This window comes from Bos indicus, chromosome 6, assembly GCF_029378745.1.
Source record: "Bos indicus isolate NIAB-ARS_2022 breed Sahiwal x Tharparkar chromosome 6, NIAB-ARS_B.indTharparkar_mat_pri_1.0, whole genome shotgun sequence".
Classification (NCBI taxonomy): domain Eukaryota; kingdom Metazoa; phylum Chordata; class Mammalia; order Artiodactyla; family Bovidae; genus Bos; species Bos indicus.
Genome location: NC_091765.1, coordinates 91841231 through 91856399, shown reverse-complemented (window position 1 = coordinate 91856399; position 15169 = coordinate 91841231). Strand labels below are relative to the sequence as shown.

The 15169-nt window shown below is 41.1% G+C and overlaps 1 protein-coding gene across 7 annotated transcripts in view; it reads right to left on the bottom strand.

Annotated features, from left to right (window-relative positions):
- Positions 1-15169, bottom strand: part of FAM47E (family with sequence similarity 47 member E) — a 43890-nt gene that overhangs the window by 15283 nt on the left and 13438 nt on the right. For 5 of the 7 annotated variants that reach the window (XM_070791623.1, XM_070791622.1, XM_070791621.1 and 2 more), the window contains 3 exons: positions 14742-14892; positions 8108-8308; positions 1663-1818 (listed from right to left, as the gene is read on the bottom strand). In XM_070791623.1, coding sequence (XP_070647724.1) covers positions 1663-1818; positions 8108-8308; positions 14742-14892 — 508 coding nt within the window. The remainder of the gene's footprint in view (positions 1-1662; positions 1819-8107; positions 8309-14741; positions 14893-15169) is intronic. The other 2 variants (XM_070791625.1, XM_019962949.2) reach the window with 1 other exon arrangement.

The following is a 15169-nucleotide window of genomic DNA, read 5'->3' as shown; positions in this document are numbered from 1 at the left end:
TTTTGGAGCCCCCCAAAATAAAGTCTGGCACTGTTTCCATTGTTTCTCCATCTATTTGCCATGAAGTGATGGGATCAGATGCCATGATCTTAGTTTTCTGAATGTTGAGTTTTAAGCCAGCTTTTTCACTCTCCTCTTTCACTTTCATCAAGAGGCTCTTTAGTTCTTTGCTTTCTGCCATAAGGGTGGTGTCATCTGCATATTTGAGGTTATTGATATTTCTCCCGGCAATCTTGATTTCAGCTTGTGCTTCATCCAGCCTGGCATTTCGCATGATATACTCACAGGATGACAATACACAGTCTTGACATACTCCCTTCCCGATTTGGAACCAGTCCATTGTTCCATGTCCAGTTCTAACTGTTGCTTCTTGACCTGCATACAGATTTCTCAGGAGGCAGGTCAGATGGTCTGATATTCCCATCTCTTGAAGAATTTTCCAGTTTGTTGTGATCCACACAGTCAAAGGCTTTGGCGTAGTCAATTAAGCAGAAGTGGATGATTTTCTGGAACTCTCTTGCTTTTTCTATGATCCAGCAGATGTTGGCAATTTGATCTCTGGTTCCTCTGCCTTTTCTAAATCAGGTTGCACATCTGGAAGTTCTTGGTTCACATACTGTTAAAAAGCCTGGCTTGGAGAATTTCGAGCATTACTTTGCTAGCGTGTCATATGTTAAACTCACATAAATTTAGATAGGCAGCTCCAAAAACTGTATGACAAGAAACTCTGCCTAATATTATTTATTTTGAAGCTTATATATAAGCATCTTGGGCTCATAAATTCATGTCATGTTTCCCATTTGAAAATAAGAATTTCATACCCAGTTCTAGAAAAGATAAAATACTTTCTGCCTCAGCTTTCCAAGCAAAAGGAGGTAATTGATGAGTGACTTTTGAATGAATGAGTAGCCAAACTTTTATAGCATTTTATGTTTTTGAAATGTTTTTACAATGTTATCTGGGAGAAGTTTTGAATCTGCTGATCCAGAGAAGAGGATCACAAATATTCTCAGGAGAGTCCTGTATAAGCATTGCATCAAAATTTCCAAAATTTCAGGACTATAGTGAGCATCTTCTTCCATCAGGTCCTTGCTCACTAGAGATGGGCAGGCACACAGCTTACCTACAGTAAAACCAGAACGTATCCTTGTTGTGTGTTTGGTGCTTTGTAACATCAAACAGTGCTTAACCTTTGTCCTTTTTCTCTCAGAGAGATCCTGCAACTCTGCTGAATGGCATAAAAGTAGTTTGTTTTTTTTTTTATCACAATTTTAACATTCATTCATTGCTGATTAAAAAATAAAACAAAACCTCACATTTTCACTCAAAGAGAACTCATGACATTATATCCATTCTCAACTGAGATGGTCCTACCAAGTCACACCACCCTTTGAACAACCAATTTATCCATGGACTCAGGAAGAGTAGGAGGACAATGAGTGGTTGCCCCATCTTTAGAGACATTGTGTCTACCATGAAGCTAGGAGATTTCAAGTCTTGCTTATTACATATTCCTCATAAAATGACTTGGCTTTCTCATTGTCAAATTCAATGCGCAAGTTACAAGACTTTCAGCAGTCTCTGAATTTCTCCAGAGACTGACTCAATATGAAGTGGCAGTTGCTCTAGGTCAGATGATCAAGTCTCAGCATACACACATACCTGCTCCTGTAGCTCCTTTTTAAAATTCTCATCTTGAGCTTTACGTAAGACCTTGGGGTCAACCAAAGGCTCATCAGCTCTTTGCTTTTTCCACAACTTGGGGTTCAGATACCATGCTCCATATCTCATCTTCACCCACTTTGGTTTATGAGGTTTCTGTACAAATAACATAATTCCCAATTTCATTAGTTTGTTCGGTTTGTCATTTCAATAAATCTAAAATTAAACTTGTGAAAATGGTACCATTTATTTTTAATTTATGCTTACTCCTTTCCAAGGCATTTTATGAAGTGTCAGTAGGCTTTGATTTTACAAACATGAAAAGTTTACGACTGAGAAAATAATGTGGTAGGTAAGCATGGCCTTCAATTTAGACAAACCTGGACTCAAATCCAGCCCTCTCCAACTTAGTAGCTATGAGACCATGGACAAGTTACTCAAATTCTTCATTTGTAAAATACAGATAATAGTTATCTACTGCCAGGATCCAGCCCCGGCTGATCCAGGGTATTCGAAGCAGGGACGGCATCGGTGACCTATTTATTTAAATATTTTATCAAAGATACAAAGAGTAATAGGATGAGGATAGCTCAGTGAGGAAATTCAGTGGAGAAAAGAGGCTGAATAAACTTCCAAAGCAGGGAATTTACGTCACCTACGAAGACCGCAAGCGTCCTCCCGTTCTCCCAAAGGAGAGGAGACACTAAGGCCTCCCCAGTCGGATCTTAGAAGCCCAGGCAAAATTAGTAGGCTTGACGAGCTTCCCCGCCTCAGAGGAAAAATTCAGCTAGAAGGTGAAAGAAAGAACGACATGGGGAGACCAAGTTTCGGTGAACAAGGCCCGCACTTTATTTTCCAAAGTAGTTTTTATACCTTAAGTTGTGCATAGAGGATAATGGAGGAAGGGGTGGAGTCATGCAAGGACAGCGGTTCCTGGTCCTAATCGAAGCCAGGCTTTCAAACTTATCATATGCAAAAGTTCAGGTGAATTACTTGTCTTCTGGCCAGGAGGCCTGTTAACATTTTAAGAAACTTATCTTTCTCTAAAGGTGATTATTCCAAAGTCAGGCACCAGCCTCCAAAAAAGCATTGGACAAAGCTGCATTCCTATAGGGCAAAGGTGAGGTGGGCTCAATCAAGAAAAGAATTAACTCAAGGGTCCAAGGTTACAAACATTGAGGCTACTACTTACCTTTCTATACACCCATTATATCAATCAATACACTGCCAAGGACACAGTAGGTAAGGAGTATGGAGACTTAGCAGCAAACATTGGCCCAATAAGTGAAAAACCCTTCACCAATACAATTTCTAATCAATCTTTTAACTACTCAAAGGAATCTGTGTTTAGACAGTTTAGAACATCTCCTGCCTCTCACAGTTGGGAGGCTCTGAACAATCACATGTGGCCGGAAAAACCTATTCAGGCAGGCTAGAGGATTTCCAAAGGAGTTTGTAGGTTAAACACTGTCACACCCAGGAATTATTAACTGGAGCTGTAAGCTAACTCTTTTTTCAGAGAGAGGTAGTGGGGGACAGCCCCCCGTAAAGTCAGAGGTGTAGGTGAAAGCACAAGCAGAAAGTAGGCAGACTCTGGTTTTGGGGCTAGATGCTCGAGAACTTCCAGGGAGACCCCTGAGGCTTGATCCCGCCTTTGCGTATGCCAAGCCTCCTTCCTCATGACCTTTGCCACGGGCGGAGCTCGCTCCGCGCAATCTACCCCATAGGGTTATTGGGAAGAAAAAATGAAAGAACTATGTAAAACAGCTAGAAATCAAATATTTCAATGAAGGGTAATGACCTTCAATAATACTCAATCAAAATAATGGTATTAACCTATTAGTCCAGCTCTGTGTTCAGCTTTGTAAGTGGTACATTACTTTTGATCCAAATGCTATCCAACACCACCAATCTCTTGTCTCTTTAATTGAAAGAGAGAAAGGGGTAGAAGAGATGTTGTCTTTCTTTCTCCCAAGACTCAGTGTTACAACAAAAAGAGAAACTTTTCTGGACAAATATAAAGAAAAGAAAGTAGATCTGCCTGAAGCAGACTGTAGGAAAGAGGATTCCTTGGAAATGAGCTTGAAAGATCTGTGGATTGATGGGAATATCCTAACATGGGGTTGCAGTGATGGCTGCACAATTCTTTAAATGTGAAATCATTTAAATGTGAAATCACTAAAATGGGTGAATACCTCAAAAATACATGTGTAATGTAAAATGTTGACTATTTCAGTGTTATGAAATAAAGTCTTCATGTTGAAAAAAAAAAAAAGAAATGAAACTTTTCTTTCCTACTAACAAGCAAGAGAAACAAAGGAAGGAGTTAATAGCCATAGAGACAGCAAACCAAGTCTGTAAAAGTTAAGCAATTGCAGTTTTAACTGTTACTAATCTGTAGAATATGCAACTAGATTTGTCCTTCACAAAGTTAATTCCTTAATCACTTTCTGACTTGATGTGAACTGTATCCTTTATGTGATCCTGCATCTGGCATTTTCTCCCCCACACTCTCTTGTAACACTCCCCTGTAGCATTCTTCATTTCAGGAAGAAGGTCACCAGTCGATAACTTTGGAAGAGAACAGACCCAGTTACTGAGCTTCCTGACGCCAGCTGTGGCCCTTTTGAAATTTTTGCAGAAGAAAGAAAAATACAAGACCTTCACTGTTTTCACGCTTATCACCTACCCTGGCTACACGTCCTGATTCTAAGACCTCTCCCTATTCCCCAGGAAGGAGGGCACAGCTTCTGAGGCACTTGCCTCACATGTTCCCTCTTTGCTTGGCAAAGAAATAAAGTGACTCTCTTTCCTCCAAAACTCTGTCCCCATATTTCTTTTTGGTATTGGTGCACAGAGGGCCAGTGTTTTGGCAACATCAGTTCATCTGTTAGTTCATAGCCCAGTGCTGTGATGCAATACCCACTCATTGTCTCATCATGGAAGGAGGTCTAATGTTTGCACAGGACTAAGAGATATGAAACACAAAGATCCTGCTCCTCCCTCTTCTCAGGCTTCCCTGGTGGCTCACATGGTAAAGAATCTGCCTGCAATGCAGGAGACTCGGGTTCAATCCCTGGGTTAGGAAGATCCCCTGAAGAAGGAATGGGTACCCACTCCAGTATTCTTGCCTGGAAAATTCCATGGACTGAGTCCCTGGGGTCACTCATATCTAAACTATGAGGTGGAATGTGTGGGCCATTCTAGAGTCAAGCCAGAAACACCTGCCTGAGGAAGACAGGATGGGACCGAACACACAGGAGGGCAATCCCTTCTCAGAGCTGGATTCAGCATTATGAGTTCCATTCCAACCCTCCTGACCACTTTATTATTTCTAGAGCACCTGCCACATTGCTGCCTCAGCACCTTTGCATTCACTGTTCCCTCTCCATAGTGCTTTTCCCCAAGGCATCCACACGGCTCACTCCTTATCTATTTCAGGTCATCTTTTCAGTTGTGTCTTCCCTGACCACTCGGTTCAAAAACTGTAACCCCCATCACAATACTGCTTGTCTTCTTTCCCTGACTCATTTTTCTTAACAGCAGTTATTACCACTTGATATGCTAAATATTTTTTTTCTTTGTGGCTGTGCTGGGTCTTTGTTGCTGTGAGTGGGATTTCTCTAGTTGCAGTGAGCAGGTGTTACTCTCTACTAGTGGTATGCAGGCTTCTCATTGCAGTGGCATCTCTTGTTCACAGCATGGGCTCTGGAGCATGCTCAAGCTTCAGTAGTTGAGGTTTGTGGGCTCAGTAATTGCAGCTCTAAAGTATAGACTCAATAGTAGTGGCGCATGGGCTTAGGTACCCCATGGTATGTGGGATGCTCCAGGATCAGGGATCAAACCCATGTCCTCTGCATTAGCAGGTGGATTCTTAACCACTGGACCACCAGGGAAGTCCTAAATATTTTTCTGATTGCTTATCTCACCTCTCACCTTCTAAAATGTAAGCATCTGAGACTGGCATCTAAAACAATACTTAGGACACAATCGGTGCTCATTAAACATTTGCTGGATTAAAATTAGGTCTCTTAGGCATTATTGACATTTTGAGCTGGGTAATTCTTTGTTGAGGGTGGGGGGAGGATGCTGTCTTATGCACTGCAAGAGGTTCAGCAGCATTCCTGGTCTCTACTTGCTAGATGTCCGTTGCTCTTCAGTCACTAAGTCCTGTCTGACTCTTTGTGACCCACGGACTGCAGCACACCAGGCTTCCCTGTCCTTCACAATCTCCCTGAGTTTGCTCAAACTCATGTCCGTTGAGCCAGTGACGCCATCAAATCATCTCATCATCTATCATTCCTTTCTCCTCTTGCCCTCAATCTTCTGCGGGAAAAAAATTAGAGAATTTAAAGACATAGCAATAGAAACAGAGAAGAGAGAATCAAAACTGAACAGAGCAGCTGTAATCTATAAGACAACTTCATGCAACCTAATTTACATGTGATTGGAGTCCTGGGAGGGGGTTGAAGGAAAAAACATTTGACCATGTAATGGCCAAAATTTCCCCCAATAGTTGAAAACTATAAACTCATAGATCAAAGAAGCTTAGTAAACCCCAAGCATAAAAAACATGAAGAACTAAATACCAATGTGTATAATAATCACACTACTCAAAATCAGTGACAAAGATAAGAATGACATAAGATTTAAACAATACAACCAAGAAGACAGCGGGGCATCTTTAAAGTACTGAAAACAAACAAAAAACTCTTGAATCTAGAATTCTATACCCATAAAAATACCTTTTAAAATGAAGGAAGAATAAGGATAGCTTCAGACCTAGAAAAGCTGGGAGAATTCATTGCCAGCAGATCTACACTGGCTGAGTGTGACGTGTATATAAAGTGTTAGTCACTCTGTAGTGTCTGACTGTTTGTGACCCCTATAGGTTCACTATTTGTGAACCTGGACTATAGCCTGCCAGGTTCCTCTATCCATGGGATTCTCCAGGCAAGAATATTGGACTGGGTTGCCATTCCCTTCTCCAGGGGATCTTCCGGATGCAGGGATTGAACATGGGTCTCCTGCATTGCAGGCAGAGGAGATATCAAAGAAAGGTATTAAAGGAAGTCCCTCAGGCCAAAGGAAAATGATACCATGTGGAAATCTATTTGAACTTTTGCACAGTGATCCTCCATCTGCCAGTCAAAAGTTTGATTTTGGCAATAAGCACCATGCTTTATAAAGCAGTATTTGTGCAATTATTTGTAAGTACAGGGACTTGCGCAATTTCATTCAGCTCAGATTCAGAACAAGCACTGGTTCAGGCCCCATGTGCCTGAACCATGTGGATATAATTTGCCTGCCCAGGATCATTTTATACTTTACACTTTAGAAAGATGAGTGGAAAATGGAAAATTTAAACTGCTGATATTAGTGACAGAATGCACAGTTTTCATAAATTTTATGCAACCCAGTCAAGGGTGGAAAACATCATGAGTGTAAAACTAGGTCAGCTGATTATGTTCAATTATAAACGGCAAAGTTACTGTGTCAAAAACATTGGAAAAATAGTATCAAACCTGGAGTAGGGAATGGCAACCCACTCCAGTATTCTTGCCTGGAGAATTCCATGGATAGAGGAGCCTGGTGGGCTACAGTCCATGAGGTTCGCAAAGAGTCAGACACAACTGAGCAACTGAACACGCACTTAGTATAAAAGACAGAAGGTAATTATTATCTTCACTTTCAGAGAAGCAAACTGTATAACCACCTCACCCCACAACTCCCACATAGGCACTGGAATCTGCTGTCGGACTGGCACAATTTGACTTGTAAATATAGAGTTGCCCTAACACATTGTATAGAAAGGTTCTTAGGGGTTCATAGTACTTCCTTTTGGAACACAGCCTGTTTTTTCTACTGTTTCCTCGTTCTGTCTTCACAGGAAACTGGTGCTGGGAAACTGAGCGATTTGTTAATTATCAGGCAAGCATGTGGTCAAGAATGATGGTTTGTGGTCAAAAACACCACCATAAAAATTCAAGAATTCTATGGACAGGAACAGCGTCCCCAGTCATTGACTGCAGCATTTTACTCTTATAATAGTAAACATATTATAGTTTACTATAAAAACATGTATAGTTCTACTGACTACTGGAATTTCAACATGTAAAACGCATGAGATAAGTTTCAACATATAAAACAAACCGATTGTTTCAATACATAAAACACATAAAAAGAACTAATGACTCTTCAGATATCACCAATAATGCTAAATGGCATGCCTTGTTTGTATAACTGACTTCATTAGATGTATTAAATATTCACTCACTTAACAGATGTTTATTTATTAGAACAAATATTAAACATCAAAGAATTTTGCAAAAATTTTACTGAAAAAGGTCAGTGCCTTCTGAGGTACCAGAATTCAAGAACATTTAACATTTTGATATAATTTAATTTTCTTTGACTCTCAGTCTTCTCCCTTTTTTGCAATTACCTGTGGTTTCCGAAGTCTCTGCTCACAGTCTAGTTTCTGGAACAACTGTGGTTCCTGCAGTTTATTTAGCCCACTCCTTTTCTTTAGCTCCAGAGGAACTTTGCTGGGTCTTATTGTGTGAAGCACATTATAGCATGGTTTGCTCTGATAGTTAATGTCAAACTGTCTCAGGATAAACTCTTCATCAATGTTCAGGCTCCCCTGGAAGAATGCCACAGGGCATGAGTCAAGGATAAATGTCGAAATGTTCCTTCTTCTTTCTTTAATCTAAAGGAGGTGTTTGGCCATGACTGGAGAAGAGAGAGGTAGTTTAAAAAAGAGGTGGAAAACGCTCTTGTAGGAGAGAAGAAGGATTTGGGGTCTGGAGTTTTGTCAGTGGGCTGAAACAACTTAGGACCTATAAGAAGCAGGGAGTCCTGAGGGAAATAATGGGGCTGTGGAAAATTCAGTCTGTTTGATTAAAAGCAAACATTTCTAACACATTATAAGAGTGGCATCTCTAGAGGTATTATCCAGACACGTCTATAAATGTTAGTGTTTGATCTGCCCACAGCCGTTATAAGGTTATAAGGGAAGCTGCCCTGTTTGGGATTCCTACTGAAGCCATGATTTGTGCACAGAACAAACCTTCTCTTCCCTCAGCCAAAACTGGGAGGAGCAGAGATGGGCACATTTAGAGCGCCTAGTCATCCACAGGGGCTTCTCAGGTGGCTCAGTGGTTAAGAAAAAAAAAACCCGTCTGCCAATGCAGGACTCACAGGAGACTCGGGTTCAATCCCTGGGTCAGGAAGATCCCCTGAAGGAGGAAATGGCAACTCACTTCAGTATTCTTGCCTGGAAAATCCCATGGACAGAGGAGCCTGGCGGGCTACAGTCCATGGGTTGTAAAGAGTCAGACACAACCGAGCAATCACACAGCACGCAAATATCTGTAGGCTGATCGTGGATATATGATGTGGCTAAAAGATAGTTTACATTTGAAGGATAGTAGAATATAGCATCCCAAAATATGCCTCTGGCCCAAGGGTTATTTTGAGCTGCTGATTTTAAGAAACAGCAGACAACACAGGAAACAATCTAGAAACAGAGTAGAAGTCACCCTTTAAGTGAAATTTACATTAATTAAAAAAAAAATCTGATTGTAAGGGTGTCTCCATCTCCATTCTAGGAGGAAAAGGAAGACTCTAAATTATATTATCAGTGTAGAAGGCACACATTTAAATCTTCACAACAAATCATAATCCTGTTCTCCTCTTTTTCCTGGTCACCTCCCTAGTTACTGACTCCCCACACTTTTTTCTCTTTTGTCTTTGGCTGAAGATGGTGTTTGAGCCTGAATTCTAACCCACCTAGGAGAGTTAATCATTTTTCCCTGGGTATCTCCCATGTATACATGAGGTATACTTGTTAATAAACTTCTGTTTGTTTTTTAGTTGTTAATCTGTCTTTGGTTATAGAGATCCTGTAGAGAACTTAGAAGAGTAAATTATTCATCCCTCCCCTACAGAGTCAACACAATCCCACTTTGGAATATATAAGTTGGGGAACATAGAGGATGAGGTCATTAGCAACTGAAGCTGATGTTGAAGTGAAACTTACAGAGAGGGATCATTAAATAGAGTCAGGGGTATAAACTCAGCTGAAATAATATTGAAAGAGAAACAGAGCAAGCAGAATCAATGAGGTCAACAACAACAACAAAAAAACATGGAAGGAAAGCGTAAACTAGTGCTATGGAGAAAATACCACAGGGTGATGGGATAGGGACCAATGTAGTATGACAGATAAAGATGCGACCTTGGTCATAAGGGACTGAAAATGAGGCTGGTCATCAGAGCACCTAAACTATTATCCTGCTGTTGCTGCTGCTGCTAAGTCACTTCAGTCGTGTGCGACTCTGTGCGACCTCATAGATGGCAGCCCACCAGGCTCCCCTGTCCCTGGGATTCTCTAGGCAAGAATACTGGAGTGGGTTGCCATTTCCTTCTCCAATGTATGAAAGTGAAAAGTGAAAGTGAAGTCACTCGGTCGTGTCCTACTCCTAGTGACCCCATGGATTGCAGCCTACCAAGGCTCCTCCATCCATGGGATTTTCCAGGCAAGAGTACTGCAGTGGGTTGCCATTGCCTTCTCCAAACTATTATCGTAGAGTTCCTTAAATTTCCTGCTGAAAGAAGAATAGTCTCCAGGAGTAGAAATGGGAGAAGAGGAAGAGCTGGAAATCAGGCAATCCCATCCAGCCGGACTGTAGACAAGCAGAGGTAGAGTGGGCATCAGTGCGTAGAGTGCTTTCTTGTCCCTAGTCCACTCACCCTCTGGGAAGCCTCCCTCCACCACTCTCAGTCAATCTGTTGCGAAGGCTGGACGTGGCCATCTTTTGACCTCAGGGTAAGACATATGACCTTGAACTAGCCAATAATCATATTCCATCTCCTTATTCATAGTGGATAATTCACGCGTAGGTGTGACCCAGGTTTTTCCCCTATGAGATAAAGGTTAGAGTGGTGGGATTTAAGTTTTGAAAATTTAGTGACTACTTTGGCATCTCTTAGGGAAAGACTACAGAAAAGTGTAGTCAGATAGAGGGGAGCAGCCAAATGATAGGGAGAATGCCTGAAAACATTTTAACACCCAGATACAACTGTGCCTGAAGCTCCTAAGATTTCTGGATGATTCCCTTTTCTCCCTTAATCTAGTCTGAATTATACCATTTGCCAAAGAATTAGTCCTAAGTAATACATTGACTAAAACTGACGAATGCACTCAAAAAATGAGGGTGGGGGATGGAAAATTCTAGAAGGTCTTAAATCCAGGAAACGGCATCAGGAATCTAGACATCTAAGGGGACTCAAGGACAGGAATAGGTACTAAGGAGGGCAAGAAAAGAACTTGATAACTGAGTCAAAAGTCTTTTCATGTCAAATACTTTTTGTAATGACTGTAGTCAAACATAGCTTTCAAAGTACTTAAAGATAAATATAACCAAGAAAGATTTATATGATCTGAAGAGAAACCCGAGTATGCTGGAAAAGATCAAAGGCAGGAGGAGAAGGGGATGACAGAGGATGAGATGGTTGGATGGCATCATCAACTCAATAGACATGAGTCTGAGCAAGCTTTGGGAGATGGTGAAGGACGGAGAAGCCTGGCATGCTGCAGTCCATGTGGTCACAAAGAGTAGGACACGACTAAGCAACTAAACAACAACATAACCAAGAGAAATGAGGTGAAGAAGGAGTGAAGGATACAAACCTCCAGTTATATGATGAATAAGTTCTGGGGAATCTAATGTAAAGCATAATGACTATAGTTAACAACACTGGATTACATACTTGAATGTAACTATGTACATTCTTATAGTTACAGTGTTCGTTGCTCAGTCCTGTCTGACTCTTTGTCACCCCATGGACTGTAGCCTGCCAGTCTCTTCCTCCATGGGATTTTTCAGGCAAGAATACTGGAGTGGGTTGCCATTCCCTTCTCCAGAGGATCTTCCTGACCCAGGGATAGATCCCAGGTCTCCAACATTGCAGGGAGACTCTTTACCATCTGAGCTACCCAGGAAGCTCCAAATTTAATTTTGATGAGTAAATAAACCTAAAGTGTTAGTTGCTCAGTTGTGTACAACTCCTTGGGACCCAATCGACTGTAACCTTTGTCCACAGAACTCTCCAGGCAAGAACACTGGAGTGGGTTAGTTCAGTCAGTCAGTTCAGTCGCTCAGTCCTGTCCGACTCTTTGAGACCCCATGAATCTCAGCATGCCAGGCCTCCCTGTCCATCACCAACTTCCAGAGTTCACCCAGACTCACGTCCATTGAGTCAGTGATGCCATCCAGCCATCTCATACTCTGTCGTCCCCTTCTCCTCCTGCCCCCAATCCCTCCCAGCATCAGAGTCTTTTCCAATGAGTCAACTCTTTGCATGAGGTGGCCAAAGTATTGGAGTTTCAGCTTTAGCATCATTCCTTCCAAAGAAATCCCAGGGCTGATCTCCTTCAGTATAGACTGACTATTCCTTCAGATACTCCTTCAGAATATCCAGTCCCTTGGATCTCCTTGCAGTCCAAGGGACTCTCAAGAGTCTTCTCCAACACCACAGTTCAAAAGCATCAATTCTTCGGCGCTCAGCCTTCTTCACAGTCCAACTTTCACATCCATACATGACCACAGGAAAAACCATAGCGTTGACTAGATGGACCTTTGTTGGCAAAGTAATGTCTCTGCTTTTGAATATGCTATCTAGGTTGGTCATAACTTTTCTTCCAAGGAGTAAGCGTCTTTTAATTTCATGGCTGCAGTCACCATCTGCAGTGATTTGGAGCCCCCCAAAATAAAGTCTGACACTGTTTCCACTGTTTCCCCATCTATTTACCATGCAGTGATGGGACCAGATGCCATGATCTTTGTTTTCTGAATGTTAAGCCAACTTTTTCACTCTCCACTTTCACTTTCATCAAGAGGTTTTTGAGTTCCTCTTCACTTTCTGCCATAAGGGTGGTGTCATCTGCATATCTGACGTTATTGATATTTCTCCCGGCACTCTTGATTCCAGCTTGTGCTTCTTCCAGTCCAGTGTTTCTCATGATGTACTCTGCATAGAAGTTAAATAAGCAGGGTGACAATATACAGCCTTGACGTACTCCTTTTCCTATTTGGAACCAGTCTATTGTTCCATGTCCAGTTCTAACTGTTGCTTCCTGACCTGCATACAGATTTCTCAAGAGGCAGGTCAGGTGGTCTGGTATTCCCATCTCTTGAAGAATTTCCCACAGTTTATTGTGATCCACACAGTCAATAAAGCAGAAATAGGTGTTTTTCTGGAACTCTCTTGTTTTTTCCATGATCCAGTGGATGTTGGCAATTTGGTCTCTGGTTCCTCTGCCTTTTCTAAAACCAGCTTGAACATCAGGAAGTTCACGGTTCACATATTGCTGAAGCCTGGCTTGGAGAATTTTGAGCATTACTTTACTAGCATGTGAGATGAGTGCAATTGTGCGGTAGTTTGAGCATTCTTTGGCATTGCCTTTCTTTGGGATTGGAATGAAAACTGACCTTTTCCAGTCCTGTGGCCACTGCTGAGTTTTCCAAATTTGCTGGCATATTGAGTGCAGCACTTTCACAGCATCATCTTTCAGGATTTGGAATATCTCAACTGGAATTCCATCACCTCCACTAGCTTTGTTTGTAGTGATGCTTTCTAAGGCCCACTTGACTTCATATTCCAGGATGTCTGGCTCTAGATGAGTGATCACACCGTCGTGATTATCTGGGTCATGAAGATCTTTTTTGTACAGTTCTTCTGTGTATTCTTGCCACCTCTTCTTAATATCTTCTGCTTCTGTTAGGTCCATACCATTTCTGTCCTTTATTGTGCCCATCTTTGCATGAAATGTTCCCTTGGTATCTCTAATTTTCCTGAAGAGATTTCTAGTCTTTCCCATTCTGTTGTTTTCCTCTATTTCTTTGCATTGATCACCGAGGAAGGCTTTCTTATCTCTTCTTGCTATTCTTTGGAACTCTACATTCAGATGCTTATATCTTTCCTTTGCTTTTTGCTTCTCTTCTTTTCACAGCTATTTATAAGTCCTCCCCAGACAGCCATTTTGCTTTTTTGCATTTCTTTTCCATGGGGATGGTCTTGATCCCTGTCTCCTATACAATGTCACGAACCTCATTCCATAGTTAATCAGGCACTCCATCTATCAGATCTAGGCCCTTAAATCTATTTCTCACTTCCACTGTATAATCATAAGGGATTTGATTTAGGTCATACCTGAATGGTCTAGTGGTTTTCCCTACTTTCTTCAATTTCAGTCTGAATTTGGCAATAAGGAGTTCATGATCTGAGCCACAGTCAGCTCCTGGTCTTGTTTTTGCTGACTGTATAGAGCTTCTCCCCCTTTGGCTGCAAAGAATATAATCAATCTGATTTCAGTGTTGACCATCTGGTGATGTCCATGTGTAGAGTCTTCTCTTGTGTTGTTGGAAGAGGGTGTTTGTTATGACCAGAGCATTTTCTTGGCAAAACTCTATTAGTCTTTGCCCTGCTTCATTCTGTATTCCAAGGCCAAGTTTGCCTGTTACTCCAGGTGTTTCTTGACTTCCTACTTTTGCATTCCAGTCCCCTATAATGAAAAGGACATCTTTTTTGGGTGTTAGTTCTAAAAGGTCTTGTAGGGCTTCCTAAAACCGTTCAACTGGAGTGGGTAGCTGTTACCTTCTCCAGGGGATCTTCCCGACCCAGGGTTTGAACATGGGTCTCCAGCATTGCACCATATGCATGTATAAAATCATCACACTGTATACCTTAAACTTATACAATGTTATACATCAATTATATGTCAATACAGTTGAGGAAAAACAAAGAGCCACTTTAAATAGTACAGGAAACAACAGCAATATGACATATAAACATTTACACATTGGCTGCAAGCTTGCAAACTTTCCAGAAATTTCACCTACAAGAAACATTTTCATTCCACATGGTGGGAGAGTCAAAAGATGCCTTTATGACTTTGTCTATTTGACTGAGATTTATCCAAATGCTGAGCAACTAACACTTTTTTTTTTTAACAAAAGCAACTTTGAGTTCAAATTGTAAAAAGTAGGTTGTAAGTATTAATAGTAACTTACAAAGGCAGTAGCCCAGTTGCAGAAGTCGCTAACTCCTTGGCGTATGTTTTCATGAAGAAGCAGACCATCCTTTTGGAGCAAACCTGTTTCACTTGGCTTCCTTTTTTCATAAAGCCATTGGCATGGATGTGACACAGGACTCTTCTTGGGACTAAAGATAATGAAATCATCAAAGAATTATAATATAAGATGCCATGAATCCAAGTGGATTTCAAATAGTATCTTGGGGAGGAATTCATAATTGCACGTATTTTTAACAGTCTCTTGCAAGCTCATACAAATTATGTGTTAATATTTTCAAAGATCATATTCTCATTATCAATATCATAAAGACAAGTATACCATGTTATTCAGAATAATTAAAGTTGATGTAGAATTTTATCATTGCAAGTTAACTTTTTAAAAAATTATGAGTACCATTTATTAAG